This window comes from Rhincodon typus, chromosome 5, assembly GCF_021869965.1.
Source record: "Rhincodon typus isolate 14 chromosome 5, sRhiTyp1.1, whole genome shotgun sequence".
Lineage (NCBI taxonomy): Eukaryota > Metazoa > Chordata > Chondrichthyes > Orectolobiformes > Rhincodontidae > Rhincodon > Rhincodon typus.
Genome location: NC_063336.1, coordinates 22,546,053 through 22,565,516, shown reverse-complemented (window position 1 = coordinate 22,565,516; position 19,464 = coordinate 22,546,053). Strand labels below are relative to the sequence as shown.

Here is a 19,464-nt window from a genome sequence, read left to right as displayed (position 1 = left end):
TCAGCCTGGATTATGTGCTCAAGTTTCTGGGCTTGAATCAATGCTGTTCTGTCTTGCAGTATTCCTAATTTTACCAAAACTTACAGTAGAAAAGGTTGCAATTGCATCCAGCTAATCATCCTTTACAGGAGAAATGTTTGCCTAGGCAAATTTCACTAAACAACAGATCTCTAATTAACCTTAAGGAGTGCCTGCTTAAGAGCACTTCCTCAAAGGGAGGAATTCAACAGATTATAGAGTTAAGTCTCCGTACGTTTGGCAAGCAGATTTCTACACAACAGATGAACCAGGAGTAAAGAACAGGCAATCTAAAACTGAAGTAAGTAATGCCTCCAAAATACTTAAGTTCATTCTTCTCAACATCATTTATGGTGATTCAAAAACTCCAAATTCAGCCCCACCCACAAAACTGGTCACACCCCCAGGTCAAATTTGCAAAATCTGCTGACTGCTATGGGTCTGCTAAATGTTCAACTTGTGCTTATTTTGTAAGGTGAATAGAAACATTTTGAAGTGTTATATTATAACAAAATATTTTCCTTTCTGACAAACTGACTAGTAACTAGCATTGGAAAGCATAGTTCATATCGAGTGTCTTTGGAACTCTTCCTGAAAAAGGTGGTGGAAATAAAGTCTTTGAACATTTTTAAGCCAGAGATGCATATACTCTTGGTAAGCATGGGGTGAAAGATTATCAAGGCTGGGCAGGACTGCAGATTTGAGGTTACACTAAGGTCAAAGATCACATTAATTGGCAGCGCATCCCTCTTTGTTCATATGTTCATAAATACAACCCACACGTAAGTCAAGACATTGTGAAATGAAGCTTTTGAGCGGATGATTGACAACCCTTACAGTCCTGTATGAAAATTAAAAGTGGTTTACTACCCCCATCCTCCCAAATTCCATCCCATTCAGTCTTATGAATTCCCTTATTACCTTCCTCCAGTGTTTGGGAAATTTCCAGCCTGGAAAGATGTGCAAGGAGCAGAACCCTTGACTTTACACTGTATGGTAAACAAAATGGAAGCTCCTTCTTCTTTTCATTAACATTACCAAGTTCCCGAATAAGCTGCCATGAGAGAAAAATATATATGTTTTCTTTTTCCTGTAACAGAATGAATTTTACAGCAGGAACAAAAAACCTTTTGCAAACGTAAAATATCTTTACATTGCATTGTGAACCTTGAGATGTATGTCAAGGAATGCAACAATGGTATTCTTTTTACACTGGGACCTGGCCTTGACATAACCCTAGAACTCAATCCAAGTTGATGAAATTCTCAATCCACATTTCCATGGCAGAATAAAGCATTACTTGTCAGTATTATTTAGGTGGTGACCGATGGGCAAAGTGGGAAATGCATGTAACACAAATAGGGGCCAATTTTCAGAGGCCAAGGTTTAAACATTAACAACTTTCTCAGTAAAGAGAGATTATGAACACTGCCACATGTTTTAATTCATGCTGTGTGAAAACCTCCAGTTCAACCGGCCTATTGATTGCCCCTCTCTGAGACGATGAGCACATTTGATTTAACACTTTGTGAGATTATACCTACCCTTCATCCAAATATCTTCATGATGTTTGGAATTTTATTACGTTGGGCTTTGGGAAGCATTTGAGAACCAGAAGCACAAAACCATTACCACCATGTTCTGGTACAACCAACTTCACAAGGATCTTACCTGAGGTATTTCGACATTGTCTGTTGGTCTCATGACTGCTTCTTTATTACTGCGTGGATCAAACTCAAAGGCAGCAGTCAATACCATTATGAGGCCTGCCAGGTGAAGGAAAAGTAGTAAGAGATCAAAGTCAAATTGGGCAGAGCTAGGCGGTTGGGCAAATTAAACATGACATCAAAAGTGAATAGAATAAGTATTACACATTCGATGTGCATTTCATTAAAATCCTAAACTACAAAACCTATTGGCCATTGCATCTCTATAACTGACTAGCCCCAAAATTAATCTTAATATCCTACATGTCTACTTCAAATATTTCCCCACATTTCCTTTAGAAGAGCAAATAATGCGTTCCACAAACACATGACCAAGCATTCAATATATTCTAAGGAGTCTCAACATTAAGAAATCACTCGAGTTTAACTTATTAATTCCTTGTTATCATTCTGCATCTAGATGAAACAGTCTTTCCCCATTCCCCCCAATCAGAAAATTAGGGTTTAAAACTTTTGAATCTCTTTAAACCTCTCCACTACAAAACAGTTCTGCACCTCAAGGTTTTCCTTCTGACATACTGAAGTGGAGAATGTATAGAATCAATATAGATGTCGGGCATTCAGCCCTTTGAGCCTGCTTCGCACTCAATATGATCATGGTTGATCATCGAACTCGGTACCCAATTCCTGCTTTCTCCATATCTCTTTGATCTCCTTTAGTCCCAAGACTTATACCTGTATCTTTCTTGAAAATCTTCAGTCATGCCTTCAACAGCTTCCTGTGGCAGAGAATTCCACAGGTTCACCACTCCCTCCCTGGGTGAAGAAATTTCTCATCACTGCTGTCTTAAATGGCCTACTCCTTATCCTTTTACTGTGACCCTTCACTCCCCAGTTATGAAGAACATGCTTTCTGCATCTACCCTATCTTATCTGTTAGGATTTTACAGGTTTCAATGAGATTGCCTCTCATTCTTCTAAATTCCAATGATTATAGTCCTAATTGATCCAATCTCTCTCCATACATCAGTTCTGCCATTCCAGGAGTCAGCCTGGTAAACTTTTACTGCACTCCCTCAATAGCCAGAATATCCTTCCTCGCATAAGGGGGCCAAAATTGCATACAATACTCCAAGTATGGCCATACCAATGCCCTGTACAGTTTCAGCAAGACATCCCTGCCCCTGTACTCAAACTCTCTCACTACTTCACTGCCTGCCACATGTTTACTTTCAGCGACTCGAGGACGACGACACTCAGGCCTCATTGCACTTCCCCTTTCCCAATCTATCACCATTCAGATAATATAACTTCCTGTTTTTGAAACAAAGTGGATAACCTCACATTTATCCAAATTACACTGCGTCTGCCATGTACTTGCCCACTTAACTTGTCCAAATTGCACCGAAGCTTTTCTGCATCCACACAGCAGACCTCCCACCCAGCCTTCGTCATCTGCAAATTTGGAGATATGTTATGTAGTTTCCTCGTCTAAATCATTTATATTTACTATGAATAGCACTGCTCCCTGCAGTACCCCAACAGTGAGTGCCTAACACTCAACAGTACCATACTATACTCCTACATTGTCATTCTCTATTTTCTTCCTAAATGCATTCATTCACAACTGTCCACAAAACATACGTATCACTTGTCCTATTCTGTTAATCTGCAAGGTCTCTCTCCAAGAATATTGTGTGATCTTGCGAGTGGTCCCAGCATTCTGTTTTCATTTCAAATGTTCAATATCCACAACATTTTGTTTTGCTGTTAATTTGAACACCCATTCTTGAAGGATCTTCCAGTTTTCCTCACAGTTGATCAATAATGAGCTAACTCTTCCACTTTTGGGGCAACCTATTCAAATATGGTGTTCAATCTGTTGTAAAAGTCCTCTTTGTTTCTTTACACACTAACCGCCACTCAGGCTCCTCATTGGCTGCCTTCTAAAATTTCGCAGCATCTTTGGAGTCTGTTTTATCCATAAACTCAAGGGATGTTTAATAATGTTGGGTGTGAAGCATAACATCTATTACCCAATCAGTAACGTGCTCAATAAATACAACTAGATTTAACAAATGTGACTTGCCATCAACATATCCTTGCCAGTTGTCCTGGACTATTATGAAATTCTGAATGTTCATTGATTTGATATTAAACTATTGATCCGAAGAAAACATCCATGCATGGGATTAGACCAGTAGGTCTTTAGTTAATTCATTTATCCTTCTCTAGTTCTAATTTGATCAATGGACTATTCCAATCAATTGGCTAAACATAGGCTAATTTATTATTCTGGTGTAATTTCAAAGAGCTGATAATATTGGGAGAGGCAGGTGGGGAAAGTACGTTTATGCAAGGTTCCATAGTAATTTTTGATCTAAAACAAAGCAGTAAGAACCAGTGAATGAAGGCCAAGTACTGTGTTCTTGACTTATCCCAAGCAGAATGTTTATCACTTTATTTGAATTAATAAAACAAAAAGAATCTTCGTCATATGTACATTCTCAACAAACAACATCGGCACTCTACAGAAGATTAGGAGAAAGATATCCCACACTCCCTTCAAAATTAATGCATTTTAGAAGAGGCAAAATAAAGAGTGCATTAAATAGAAAGATGCTGTAACCTAGATAAACAAAAGGGCTAGGGATTCAAGTATGTAATTTCTTGCAAGTCTAAATGGCTAGTGATACACGAGGCCCTACAATGTAGAAAAGTTGCTTCAAATGATGAGGGAAAAGGGCTTTTAAATTTTAATTATAAAAAGAATCATTAATAAAGCTGTTCTAATATGGATAACCTATGGCCTATAATTACTTGTAATCACTATGACAATGCCTCAAAGGCAACCTAATAGTCTAAGATTGAAAGATGTTAAAAATTTCAAGCTTCTTCACTTACGTTTCATGTTCATATTTGGAGTCCTATTCATAAAATGCATGTACAGCTGTGTTGTGTGAATAAGAATCTGGTCACCACTGTATCGAACAGAACGGTACCACCACGTTCCCTTTATATGTGAAGAAAAATAAAAAGACATAACATGTTTATTGCTACACACGGATCTGCCGTGAAAAGTCAACAGAAGTGCAAGTACAAATTCCACAACATGGTCTGGCTTCAGAAAAATCATCTAAGCACACAGAACAGAGATATCAATACAGTCGAGCTGATAGTAAAGACTCACCACAACCACTGGAAGGATTACCATGAATGCAAATCCATACACAGCCAAAACCTACAAAATGTAAAATTAAACAAATTAGTTTCTTATTAGAATTCTTAATGGGCACAAAGATATTAACTTTGTTTCTCATCCTAAATCATCATAACAGATTTAAATAGCACATTTACAGGGCCCGAAACAGTGACGTCAGCTTCCAAACTATTTGGTTACAACTTGAAACCCTGCGTTCCTATCACTCAAATGGGTTGACACAAGGCAAAGGTCTTTCAAATCACTTAACTAAACTGAATTTCTATGGAGTAAGCATACCCTGCTTCCATCGAGATGCTCACTATGAACACACACCTGGGTTCAGGCAGACAGTCTTTACCAAAGTTCTTACAATGCTAAAGTTGGCTCTTAAAAACAAACTTAGGAGCTCCAATTGACCGATAAATTCTCAAAGAAAAGGAAAGCCACATTCCTTTTCAGGCAAATCTGGAGTTAATGCAAAAAAGATCAGTTAAGAGGTCTTTACCATCTGAAAATACCAAACATCTATGTGCCTGCTGCCATAGTTAATAACCTCTAATCTTAATTGATCTTTTTACAGTGTCAATTACTGAAAAAAAACTTCAACTAGAACATCCATAATTCAGATCAAACAATAGAATTTTAAAGGTGGATAGACGAGTTGAGTATTTAAGTATTGTTGTTTCTGAATTAAAACGTACCAGCATGGAGTTCTTCTGGTCTACAATCCATGATGGAAGTGCTATGCCAAAAGTCGTGGCTGAAACAAAAAGCAAAGGAGTTGTCATTTATCAGAAACGAGATCAACCCGATGACATAGGTGTGGATCACAAAAACACTTCACTCATACAAAGGGCTAAATTTATACTAATTTGTCATTGGCATCTCATTTTATCAACATTTTCTTGTAGCGATTGGGGGAATTCGCAAAAAATACCAATGTTAAGGGAAAAGATCATTTACACCGTATGAGAGGAGGGTACCAACTGGTCGGCAATTGAACTGATTGGTTGAGTGTTGCCGAGTTGAATGTACCAGTTAATTATGACTAACAGTGGAACATTCCGCCATTCGCAACAAGGTACACATGTAGGTTGTATTTCTAAAATGTGCACGTGCCCATTGTTAGACTTGGCTCTGCAACTGGACAACATTTACTACACAACCCGGAGTGTTCAAATAATTATGCTCAAAACCAAGTTAGAGTGGTTAGTTAGGTTCACAGTATGGCACGTGTGCATACTGGAAGCTACATTCATTAATACACAGGGCCTTTAAAAATGGAAGGGACACATACGCACACTGTAGCTGTCTCAACACAAACCAGAAGATATCCATTCTATGGTTCAATTTTCAGGTTAATGCCTTGACCAGATAAATTTAAATATGTTTAAAGCATGTTTAAGCATTACCCTGAAAATGTTTAAATTTATCTTGTTTAAAATTTAAACAAAGATCCCGTTATTTTGGTATTTCTTGCGCATTGCCCTGACGAGTGCATGACAAAAAGCTTCGACAAAGCAGGTCTTGCGTTCGGCAATACTTAATAGCATAACTAAAGGCAATCACCTAGGGTCAAGAATGACTTGCTTTCACTCCACCTTGATAAATCTATCAACCATATTTGTGTCCAATTTGCACACATGGGGAAAGTGGTGCTTGAATGATCAAGTAAATGAGTTCTTTGACAGTTTGTACACACTCTGACACATTATCAAGAAACTGCAGTGGTAAAGAAGTCTCTTAAAACATTTAAACAAACATATTCTCCACCTTGGTTGGTCTAAGGCCAGAGACTCTCAAGTTAACAGCGATCTTGAACCTATCAGGCAACCTTTAAGATCATTGCTGAAGCATTTTTGCTGGCCTCCTGGGAGCCTCCAGCCATTGTCAGGTTCTAAATAGAGCAGGCTTTTTCAATAGTCTGGTGCGCGGCATAACAGCGACACGTACAGACCACTAGAGCTAGTTTTGAGGATACAGCATCTCCATACTTGGCATGTTGGTTGGGAAAAGCACACTGCCATTGGGTGTCTTGTTTCCATTTTCCACATTTTGGAAGGATTCTCTCAGTAAAGGCAGACATAACAAAATTCATCATTGCTTTTAATGTGTCAGCTGTGGTAAGTCCTACTACAGTAACTTGAAAATAAAAACTTTGGGAACTCCGAACACATCACAGGTCAATTCTGCACATGGCCTGGTGCCAATCCCAAACTTACTTGGGCTCAAGTGTTAGAAGAATAGCTAAATGTCTTTTTGTGACCGATACAGCTGGCATCAGGAACTAACTATTGAAATTCATGAGCTTGCACTTGGAACTGACTACTTTGTGACAGAATCAACTTCCTTTACTTATTTTTAATATTTGAAATACCCTACACAATATGAATCTGAGCAGTTGCAATCTAGATCGGAGGGAAATAAATTTACAGCATAAAACTAGTCCTAAATCAAACTAGCTTGGCAGTATCACTCAGGCAAGCATAAGGATTGCTGCTCTAACAAAGAATGTCACCTTGGTCCTCAAATTCTTGAGTTTGAGGTTACAGAATGTTGCTGGGACCAGAGGGAAGGAAACTTTCTTACACATAAAGTGTGTGTTATCTGAACGTGGGTGCCTAAATTAACATTTTAATATTCTATTGTCAGCACTAACGTCTACGCCTTGATGAGTGCCTGAACATATTTTAAATGTCTGGTAGGAAAGTGACCCCTTCATCAAAGGTACAGTGTAACCAGCTATTGAAGTGATACATTAACACAGTCTAGGAAGCGAATAGAAGAATATTTTTAAAGGGAGCAAATGGAAATGAATTTTCCCAAAACAAATGGCAAGAACTGTAAATCCCTTAAGGACAGCAAAGTACCTTGTGGACCATCTGGATTACCATATTCTTCCCAATTTTTGCGAGACTCTTCATCTGTTAAACTGGAAGACAAGAATTAAATACATATTAATATTAAAAACTGATAATCAAAATGCTAGTATCATGAAGCTGAATTTCACGGACCAAAGCTCTGTTTTTCAAAGGATCAACTTGAGATTTTGTCGAGGGCTACTTCTTGATTTTTGGGGATTACTGCTTGATTTTGAGGGGCCCCCTCTTAATTCTCACTGTCATATTTATTAAGTGATGCAGTCACGTATCACGCACCTTGTGCATTTCCGTTGACATATGAAGTACTTAAACTAAGCACACCTTCTGCAGACTGGTGAGGTCACAACTAATATGCTTCCATCATATACACACAAATCTGGAAGATCCCAATCAGATACTTTTTAAACAAACCTTTTTAAGGTGCTTTAGTGCTCCACAGATCATCACAAAATCAATAAGTTGGAACATTTAAACCAGGCAGCCACTACCTGTTTTATTTCATCTCACATCTCAATCTTAGATTCATTACAATAGTATCCATTGTATTTTGCCTATATAGTAGCTCCCAAACATATGCAGCATTCAGCCAGAGATTCCACATTCATTTACAAGTAAGCAATAGCATAGCTGTAAAGTCAAGGAATTAATAATTAGGACTGAAAGAATTGCAGATGCTGTAAATCAAAAACAAAAACAGAATTTTCTGGAAAAACTCTGCAGGTCTGGCAGCATCTGTGAACAGAAATCAGAGTTAATGTTTTCGGTCCATGTTCTGAGGAAGGGTCACTGGACCTGCTGAGATTTTCCAGCATTTTCAGTTTTTGTTAGTAATTAGGACACTCAGACTAATAGAATGGGTAACAATTTTGCCATGGTAGATGGTGAAATCTGAATTCAATTATAAAATCTGAAATTTGAAGCCAGCTGAGTGGCAACCATGAAACCACAATAAGATGATGTAAGATCATACCTGGTCCACTTATGCCCTTTAGGGAGGAAAATCTGCTGTTGATACCTGGTCTGATCTACATACCATCTCCTGAGGTGGCCCAGCAAGCCACTCAATTCTATCACACCCAACATGACAGCAATGGCAGAAATAGCTCCGTTGAGTCTGCAAACGCTCTTTACTAACATCTGGATACTTGTGCCAAAATTGGGAGAGCTTATGCTAGAAGCTAGTCAAGCAACAGCCTACATTTTATACTCAAGGAATCACACCTTGCAAACAACATCCCAAACTTTCATCTTCCCGGAGTCCCGTTTGACCCACCAGCAGCACAGATGTGGTGGAACAGTGGTAAACGTAGTCAAAAAGGAGTTGCCCTGGGAGTCCTTAACACCAGGACTACACTCCATTAAATCTCCCAGCACCAATTCAAACATAGGAAAGGAATCATTAAGTATAGGAGGTGGGACATCATGTTGCAGTTGTATAGGACAATGAAAGGCCACTTTAGGAGGGCTATACAGTGCTGGTTGCCCAGCTACAGGAAAGATATTATTAAATTGGAAAGGGTGCAGAAAAGATTGCAAGGATGTTACCCAAGGTCTTTTGCCCAGGATAGGGAAGTCCAGAACTTCAGGGCAAAGGTTTTAAGGTGAGAGGGGAACGATTTAAAAGTGACCCGAGGGGCAACTTTTTCACACAGAAGGTGGTTTATATTTGGAATAAACTGCCAGTGGAAATGGCAGACATAGGTGTAGTTACAAAATTGAAAAGACATTTAGATAGATACAAAAATAGGAAAGGTTTAGAGCAATGGGGGCCAAATGGGGCTAGTTTAGTTTGGGAAACTTATTCAGTGTGTACAAGTTGGACCAAAGGGTCTGTTTCCATCCTGTATGACAGACTATGAGTACCACCTACCACATCACTTCAGCTATGAATCAGTACTCCGCTGTACTGATCAACATTTGCAGGAAGCAATGAAGGCAGCAAGGACACAGCACATAATCTGGGTAGGAGTCTTCAATGTCCCTCACCAAGAGCGGCTCAGTAGCACCATTATTGTCTGAGCTGACTCAGTCTTAAAGGACATAGCTGATAGACTTAATCTGAAGCAATCAACAGGAGAGAAAAATCTACTATTCATTTCACATTCTTTAAGTGTGATTTATTGTCCAACCCAGAGGGCAGTTAAGAGTCAACCAAATTACAGAGAGTCTGGAGTCACATAGTCCAGACCAGGTAAGGATGGTAGTTTCCTTCCCTAAAGGACATTAGTGAACCAGGCGGATTTTTCCAACAATTGACAATGGGTTCATGGTCATCATTAGACCCTTAATTCCACCATCTGCCATGACAGAACATTACCTGGGTCTCTGGATCAACAGTCCAGTGACGATACAACTAGGCTACTGCCTCGCCTTAAACTCGACCTCATCCTCATCAAGCTACCTGTTTCAGGTAGATATGGTCATAACAGTACCAGAATGGGTGATCACTGCTCAGCGGAGACAAAGTCCTGTCTTCATAAAGAACGTACCCTACATTCTGCAGTGTGGCAATGCCACCATGCTAAATGGGATAGTCTCTGAACAGATCTATAACTCAAAATTGGGCATCCAGCCAAGTACTAGCTGAAGATGGATGCAAATTCAGCCGTGTCTTTTGCACTGATGTGCTGAGCTCCACCTTGTTGAGAATGGTGGGTTTGTACAGCATCCACTTCCTGGTAGTTCCTTAACTGGCCACCAACACTTACAAATGGCTATAGTAAAATGCAGAGCTTAGATCTGATCCATTGGTTGTGGAATCACTTAGCCTTGTCTACTGCATGTTGCTTCCACCGTTTGGCATGCAAGTAGTTCTATGTTATATTCTTACCAGGTTAACACCTCATTTTCAGGTAGGCCTGATACTGCTCCTAGTATGTCCTCTTGTACTTTTCATTAATGCAGTGTATGCAAGGATTTCATTTATCTCAATACAGCTATTACACAGGACAGAGATATTGCAACTTAAAGTACGATATTCACTAGCAGGAATAATGTTGGTATATTAGGTACTATGATTTGGCTCACTGACTTTCATTGAAAACGCATGCTTTATTGAAGGAAGGATGTCATTCCCAAACCACTGGTGAAATCCTGTGATCTCTTTATTTAAAATAAAATTTGACACATTGAAGCAAAATGATACTGCACAAGACTACCATACTAGCTAATGTTATTAATAGTGTTACAGTCAGACATTGCAGAAGGGTCAGCAGGTACAGTGATATACTTAACAGTCAACTAAATGCAAATGGAGTTCATAGGTGCAATCGGTTCTCATATTAGCAACTAAAAGAGTGAATCTAAATCTTAGCATAGCAAGTTATGAAGCAGAATTCAATAAACCCATTCAGGGCTCTTGTGGTGCAGTGGTAGCATCCCCACTTCTAAGCCAACAGACTCCATGTTCAAGTCCCACCTGCTCCTGGAGATGTGTCATACCTCCGACCAGGTTGATTAAAAATATCTAAAAGTTACTGTTGTCTCCAGTGACAAGGCATGTAAATTACAAATTAAGGAGCTTTTCCGGTGCAGTGCTTTTGTCCATACCTCTGGATGAGGATGTCTACATTTAAGTTCCACCTGTGCAAAGGTGTGTGATAACATATCTGAACAGATTCATAAAAATTCATGGGCTAACACTAATAATAATGACTAAGGATTGGTATAAAAACCCATATGGTTCAGAGAAAGGAATCTGGGAAAAGAACCTACAAGTGTATCTGCAACTCAAGAAATAGGAAGCCTTTCCTGGAGTACTGTCTCTAGTTCTGGTTGCCCAGTTATAGGAAGGATATTATTAAGCTGGAGAGGGTTTAGAAGAGATTCACTAGAATGTTGCCGGGAATGGAAGGTTTGCATTATAAGGAAAAGCTGGATAGGCTGGGACTTCTTTCCACTGGAGCATAGGAGGTTGAGGGGCGACCTCAAAGAAGTTTATAAGGTCATGAGGAGTATAGACAGGATCAATGGTAGTTGTCTTTTCCTAGGATGGGGGATTTCAAGATGAGGGGACACAGTTTTAAGGTGAGAGGAGAGAGATTTAAGACGACATGAGGGGCAAGTTTTGTTTTTTAACACAGAGGCTGATTCGCTTGTGGAATTAACTTCCTGAGGAAATGCTGGATATGAGCACAATTACTTAACCAATCTCTCAAATGTTGTATGTGACTCTACAAGAGCTTTTCAGGTAGACCTGTGCTGTGCAGTTAAGATTGGCCTAACTAGTATTGCCCACAATTCATAAATATGCCAAAATAATTTATTACAAGACAAGCAAGGATCTATGAGGAGGAGGAATTAAAAGAACTTACTACTAGTTTTAAAAAGGTAGTAGAGAAATTAATGCAACCGAAAGCTGATAAATCCTCAGAGCCAAATAATCTGCACCTCCCAGGTTCTAGAGGAGGTTGGAATAAAAGTTGTAAATGCTTTAGGTGTCACCTTCCAAAATTCTGCAGATTCTGAACAGTGATAGTGGATTGGAAGGATACAAATGTAACAGCACCACTTAAATGAGAAGGGAGGAAGAAAACAATGAATTGCAAACCAGCCAGTCCAACATCAATATTCGAGTCTATTACAAAGGGCAAATTAGCAATACAAACAGAAAGATAGTAAATGTTTCATTAAATATATTAAAAAAAATAGAGGCCAAAGTGACCATAAGGCCCTGAGAGAATGAGGTTGGGGTAAGAACAATGGGGAATCACAAAAAGGCAAAGAAGTTGAATAAACACTTTGCATCAGTCCTCTCAGTGGTCAGCATGAATAGCATTCCAAAAGTACTAAGTAACCAAAGGCAAACTTTTTTTGAGGGGGGTGAGAGAAGAGTAGTCTTCCATGAACTCCTAGATTCTGAAAGAGTTCAAGATTCGAAACCTGCCAATGTAACATCCTTATTCAAAATGGGAGGAAAACAAAAAATAGATAACTGACAATAGGCCAGTTATTTAACATAGGCCATTGGGAAAATTTTACTCTCTTATAAAGGATGCAATGGCGTAGCATTTATAAAAATAACGTAATCAAGCACAGTCAAGATAGCTCGTGAAGGGGAAAATCGCTCCTTGCAAAGTTATTAGAATTATTTGAGGATAGATAAAGGGGAATTAGTTGTCATAATATATTTAGATTCCTAAAAGGCATTTGATAAGGTGCCAAAGGCTGCTTAATAAGAGGCCATGGTGCCAGGAATTGTATATTAGCATGAATAGAGGATTGGCTAGCTAACAGAAGACACAATTGGGAATAAGGAGGGTATTTTCACAATGACAAAGTGTAACTAGTGGACTGTAACAGGGCTCAGTGCTGGGTCCACACCTGCATTATTACTAATGAGGTGGACAAGGGAAGTGAATGTACTGTCACCAAGTTTACTGATGACACAAAAATAAGCGGGGAGGCAGCTGGTGAGTATGATGCATGGAGTCAAACGGATACAGGCAGGCTAAGTAAGTGTGCAAAAACTTGGCAGATGGAATATAACACAGGAACAACTTGACGTTATGCACGTTGGTAGGAAGAATCAAGAAGTGACAAGGTAGATGCTGAGATGATGAGATGTTGATCCCCTTGCATGGTAGTCTAGGGCCAGAGGTCATAATCTCAGATTAAATGATGGCCCATTTAAGACTGAGATGAGGAGGAATTTATTCTCTCAGGGGTAGTGAATCTGAGGCATGTGTTACCATAGAGGGCTGGCGAGGCTAGTTTGTTAAATATCTTCAAGGCCAGGATAGATAATTTTTGAATCAGTAAGAGAATTAAGGATTATGGGACAAAGCAGAGAATCCTAAATTCTGCGGTGATGTCATTGAATGGTGATGCAGACTTGATAGGCTAAATGGCCAACTTCTGTTCCCTTATGGTCTGAAAGATGCACTTGCTACAGAGAGTGTACAAGAAAGGCTCATCAGATTGATTCCAGGTGTAGTAAGTTTGTCATATGAGAAGAGTTTGGGTTGATTAGGACTGTATTCGCTAGTTTTGAAGGATTAGATCTAATTTGAGCAATGTAATTTTGACAGAACTGGCCAGACTTGCTTTCTCTTGGGGTATACAGATAGGGTATAGATAGTCCACAGATAGTCCATTTAGAACCGAGATCAGGAATCTCTTCACTCAGGACAGTGAACCTGTGGAATTCTCTACAACATTACGCAGTGCTAGCTAAGTCACAGAATACATAATTACGAAATAGATTGCTAGGCACCAAAGGTATCAAGAGTAGGGGAATACGTGGGAGTCATATATTGAGCTGCCAGGCTCAAACCGAATTGTGGAGCAGACCAACAGGCCTACGCTTACTCCTACGGTCTATATTTCTTAAAAAAAAAACTGCAGGTTCTTTTCCTACTTAAAAGCCTATTCATGAAGGTACTGTTACTACTCACGCAGCATAGGCTTTTGCAATCCTCATAAACAAGACTTCATCGCCTCCTTTATCTGGATGATGTTTGAGTGACAACTGTCGATACTGCTTTTTAATTTCCGCCACAGAGGCTCCCTAGGTTAAGAAGGGATAAATACACACCAGTTAGCTAGTGGAAACTTTTTATCCACTTCTAGCCCAACACAAGTAAAGTTAAAGAATCAGTTTGGATACAAATCAACATACTTTTGCAGAAATGCACTTTGTATTCTTGAAGCATTGGAAGTATTGTTCACTCAGATGTGCATAATAGTTGACAAATTTATATTTTAAAAGCTCTTGCCATTGAAGTTTGGTGCATTTATACAACATCGTACTATTGTTTTGTTACGTTATGTTTATGTCATGGAGTGAACCAAGACTTCACAAAATCCATTCTTTGGATGTCATATTACAGATAAAGATTCAAATCTCAGCAACTACATATCTGTATAATGTTTTGTCCCTTAAGATTTTTCATGACTTCACAGGAGTATTATAAAATAAAATACAACAGATTAACGGGGGAAATATTCAGTCAGATGGAGTCAGAGATATACAGCACAGAAACAGACCCTTCAGTCCAACTCATCCATGCCAACCAGAAATCCTAAATTAATCTAGTCCCATTTGCCAGCATTTGGCTCATATCCCTCTAAACAGTTCCTATTCATGTACCCATCCAGATGCCTTTTAAATGTTGTAATTGTACCAGCCTTCACCACCACTTCCTCTGGCAGCTCATTCCATACACGAACTACCCTCTACATGAAAAAGTTGCCCCTTAGGTCCCTTTTAAATCGTTCCCCTCTCACCTTAAACATATGGCCTCAAGTTTTGGACCCCGCCACCCACCCCCAACCCTTGGGAAAAGACCTTGGCTATTTACTCTACTCACGCCCCTCATGATGACCAAAGGCTTGGTCAAAGAGATAGGTTTTATGGAGAATCTTAAAGTGAGAAAGCAAAGCAGCGAGATGAGCAGGCAACTGAAGTCACAGCCAATAATATGGAGCAACTAAAATTGATGCATGAAGTCAGAATTAGATAAGTGTAGATACCTGGAAGGGCCTTTTATCAGATGCAGACAATACTGGCCAGACCTGCATTTATTGCCCATTCCTAATTGCCCAGAAGGTGGTGGTGTTAAGCTGTCTTCTTGAACGCCTGCTGTCCACGGGTGCAGGGACACACACAGACCTATAAGGAATGGAGTTCAGGATTTTGACCCAGCAGCAGTGAAGAAATGGTGATACATTTCCAAGTCAGGATGGTGAGTGGCTTGGAGAAAAACTTGCAGATGGTGGTGTTTCCGTGCAAATGCTGATCTTGGCCTTGGAGGTGGTAGAGTTTATAGGTTTAGAAGGTGCTCTTGGAGAACTGAGATGCTGGATGAGATTGCAGAGATAAGGAAGGGCCTAGCCAAGAAGGGATTTGAAAACAAAGATGAGCTTTTTTTAAAATCAAGATGCTGCTTGGCTGAGAGTGAATGTAGGTCAGTGAGGATGGGATGCCAGGTAAAAGGGAATTGCTATAACTTTAGACTCAGACAGATGTTTGGAAGAGTGAAAGTTCATGAAGGATTGATTGTTGGCAGACCAACAGAAGTATTTAGGAATAAATGGAGTCTAGAGGTAACAAACAAGTGGGAGATCCAGCTGAGAGCCAAAAGAGGCAAATTCAGGTGATATTACAGGTAGAGAGATTACTTTAGTGATGATACAAATATGGTTGGAAGCTTATTTCAGAGTTCAGTTAAATTCAAAGAATTTCCCTGATATTTTGCCCAATCATCAAAGCCCCAAAGCAGATTAACTGGTCATTCATTTGATTGCTGTTTCACAGATTCTGTGGGGCTTCCATGTTGGCATAACAGTCACCAACATCACTCCAAACAAAGCAAAGCAATTTATGCAAAGCACTTTGAGATCTTTCTCTGCTATGATAAAGTACTAAAGTACTAAACACTGCATCGCTCACCAATGATGGAAAATAGTGCAGCAAGGCAACAATCTAGAACTATTTATTCCCAAAAGCATCTAATTTCTACAGCTCTCTAGCAAATCATCACTATGACATATAGGTAAAGGTCTACCGTCAGGGAACAGGCACTCCAGCACATCCATCAGGCAGAGAAAGGGCTGGTCATTCTCAGATACCATGCTACTATGATGCATTATGCCACAATAATTAGGATATGGTTTAACTCAAAAATCTCTGTATGGGATTTGCGAATCTTTGGTGTGCCAAGGAGACATCAAATGCTGTTTCCCACCACAGTAAGAAAAATTAAACAGCAATTCAGCAAAACTGCTCCAATGTAATTCCTTTTGGGTCAGTCAAAAAGCAATACAATATGCAACTTCATACATAGTTTTTCTTCATGCTTTCAATGTCTAAGATTGGTGCTATAAAGAACAGAGACTAGAGTGTGGGGCGAGGGTACCAGATCGAGAGGTTTCAGCTAACATCCTCGTCATAGTACATCATATAACACAACTCCTTGACAGGAAACACAATTGATTAATTACTTACAGGATCGACTCCAAGCACTTCATATGGATTATATTCTTTTTCTCGGTTTTCTATTATTGAAACTTTGTATAAAAGACAGCAGAGTAGTACCCATCCGGAAATCAGCCCTATTTTTCTGTTTAAAAAAAATACGTAATTAGCAAGAAATTTACCTACACCTTAACGCTTTCTTCAAAAAAAAATTTATTCTCAGGATATGGCTCTCACATTATAGTATTACCATTTTCAATGAAGTCCACCATCACACCCATCCATACGTAAATGTATCCCATTCAACTGAATGATAAATATTCCATCATTTTCTTAGGTGAGCTTTTTAGATGGTGGTGAGGCTTAGAGGACTCATGGCATGTCTATTAATCAGTGCTGATCCTGTCATCTTCAGGTCAGTCATAACCCGAATGCCACTCCGTTGAAACCCTGTCAAGGGTTGAGGAAAGTAGCAATAGTTGCACTTTTGCAAGTTAAATTGGAAGGTGGTTGAATTTATTCCTTGACTTAATCCTGGCGCTCGTGTGACATTGAAGTTACATGCCAATGATCAGCGCAGGTCAGGATATTATGCGTGTTTGGCTGAAGGCTGGCATGAGCTGCCTTGTCATTGAGCAGCCTTCTCAAACTTAGAGAAATAATACAGCGAACTCTGAAACAAGAGAGAGGGATCCAATTGTCTTGTTCCATTTCAGAACTAACACAGAAAAGATTAGAGAATAGATCCTAAGAGTGTATCGGGAATTAGGAGCTCCATTTGATGCCTTGACAAACTGAACCCAAATGTTACTAACTTAGATTATGTTAAAATGCTGCGCAGCCTTGATTTCACTCACAAAAATAAGCAGTGCTAACATGATGATCACAATTTAAATTTTCATTCATTACAAGTTGACACAATATGATTATTTTACATAATATGCAGCTCACACAGTACACCACACCACTGCACATCCTGGAGTCGACAGAAATAGAAACTTGTATTTGCACAGTACCTTATCATCCCTTCAAGATGTTGCAAAGATCTTCACACACAAACAAATTACCTTTAAAAGGGCGCCATGACAGCCACTCTGTTAGAAGGATTATAGGTCCTTCATGCAGTGGAGAGGTGGTCTTAATCACCTTGACCAAACACAGCACCGAATTTTCGGGTGGGGGGGGGTGGGGGTGGGGAAGTGACTTTGCAGCAGCAGTCCCAAAACATAGAGCACAAGTAAGGCTGTAGCTTGAATAGATCACAAAACAGACCTACAGAGCTCTCCACATTGGACTACACTGTGAAATTGCAATAAACCACAGGTTAAACTAATAGGGGACAGAAGGAAGGAATTAGATAGCTAGAAAGAATTTGGAATTTGCTCTGAAATACAAGAAGAATAGTCAGCCCTGTCACACAAATGGATTCATACAGAAAAGGACACTGAAGATGAGACTTACAACCAGCTGCTCTGTTTTGAAGAGTAACTGAGCACTACCGATAGTCGGCTTTCACAGGGTGAGAAAAGTAATGCTGAAAGTGTAACTCTTTTGGTCAAATTTGACAGTGCAGATCATCTGACATAAAAGCAATTCTTCGATGACAAGGCAGTTCATGCCAACCTTCAGCCGAACACGCATAACATCCAGACTTGCACTGACAATTGGCATGTAACTTCAATGTCACACGAGTGCCAGGATTAAGTCAAAGCAAGATGAAATATTTCCATGCGAGCAATGCAGAGGGCAACTAAAGCAACCTGTTTGTAGCCTGAACGATGGCTTATGGGTGTGGTATTTTCGATAGGATCCATTTTGCAGAAATAAGGTTGCACTAAACTAAAAGCAGATCCCACAATGTTTTATTGGCAAATAGGGGAATGTTTAGACGTCTCTGCAAAGTATGTTAATGATTTTTATGGAGTGATCCTGTGAAACTCAAAATGTACGATAAGATTGAAATGGTACTTAAGATTTAACATCAGACTACAGAGGCTTTAAATACATTGGTTTAGACATTAAACATAGTGGAACGGGAGAAGCATTGAATCGGTAATCTTATTAAGCGTGTGTTTCTTCCATCTCCGATGATCATGATAGGTCACAAAGATATCAAAGCTGAACACAATGACGTATAATGTTAGCATTTTGGAAATCTGGACCTTAAAAGTTGATGTAAAATAGGTGTGCCGTTATTGTTGTGTGAAAGGTTTGACCTGCTTTTTTTCCTAAAAGGATCCTATGTGGTACAGTGAGCTAACTACATAATTTCCAACAAAGCATATGACTTCAGTTAAGTGCTTTACCAGGATACCTGTGTTGTTAACTGATTAAATGTTTACAAAGTTGATTTTGTTATATAACAGAAAAATACTTTGTGATTTCAGTTTAGTTCAGAAATAGGTTTCAATGCAGAACAGTTTCAACCTAGCAGAAAAGTTAATTTGCAAAGTCCCCAAGCTGTAACAGTTTGTGTAGAGGTTTTTAAGTTGTCAGAATTGAAAACATAGGATTAGATCATCAGAACAAAACATGGCCTTGTTAAACAGTATCAGTGTCCTCGTGTGAATATGTTAATTATAATTATCTACTGCAAAAATTAAACCTATGATCTATTAAGCCAGGTGTCTCTCTGGCACTGGATTTGCCCTGTATTACCATCAGCTGGAATCATAAAAAAAACCATAGTAGCTGCAAAGCTTGATTGGGTAGTTGGATTGATTAGGCACTCAAGACTACATGTTAGCTTTGACAGAAGAACTAAAGTACTACAACGAA

At 39.3% G+C, this 19,464-nt stretch overlaps 1 protein-coding gene across 1 annotated transcript in view; it reads right to left on the bottom strand.

Annotated features, from left to right (window-relative positions):
- The window catches only part of sec63 (SEC63 homolog, protein translocation regulator), a 73,808-nt gene that overhangs the window by 30,032 nt on the left and 24,312 nt on the right, over window positions 1-19,464 (bottom strand). Inside the window, exons 3-10 of the mRNA XM_048597016.1 lie at window positions 16,717-16,831; window positions 14,165-14,277; window positions 7,758-7,819; window positions 5,589-5,647; window positions 4,876-4,926; window positions 4,590-4,698; window positions 1,690-1,784; window positions 940-1,072 (exon numbers count right to left, since the gene is read on the bottom strand). Of these exons, the coding sequence (XP_048452973.1) occupies window positions 940-1,072; window positions 1,690-1,784; window positions 4,590-4,698; window positions 4,876-4,926; window positions 5,589-5,647; window positions 7,758-7,819; window positions 14,165-14,277; window positions 16,717-16,831 (737 nt within the window). The remainder of the gene's footprint in view (window positions 1-939; window positions 1,073-1,689; window positions 1,785-4,589; window positions 4,699-4,875; window positions 4,927-5,588; window positions 5,648-7,757; window positions 7,820-14,164; window positions 14,278-16,716; window positions 16,832-19,464) is intronic.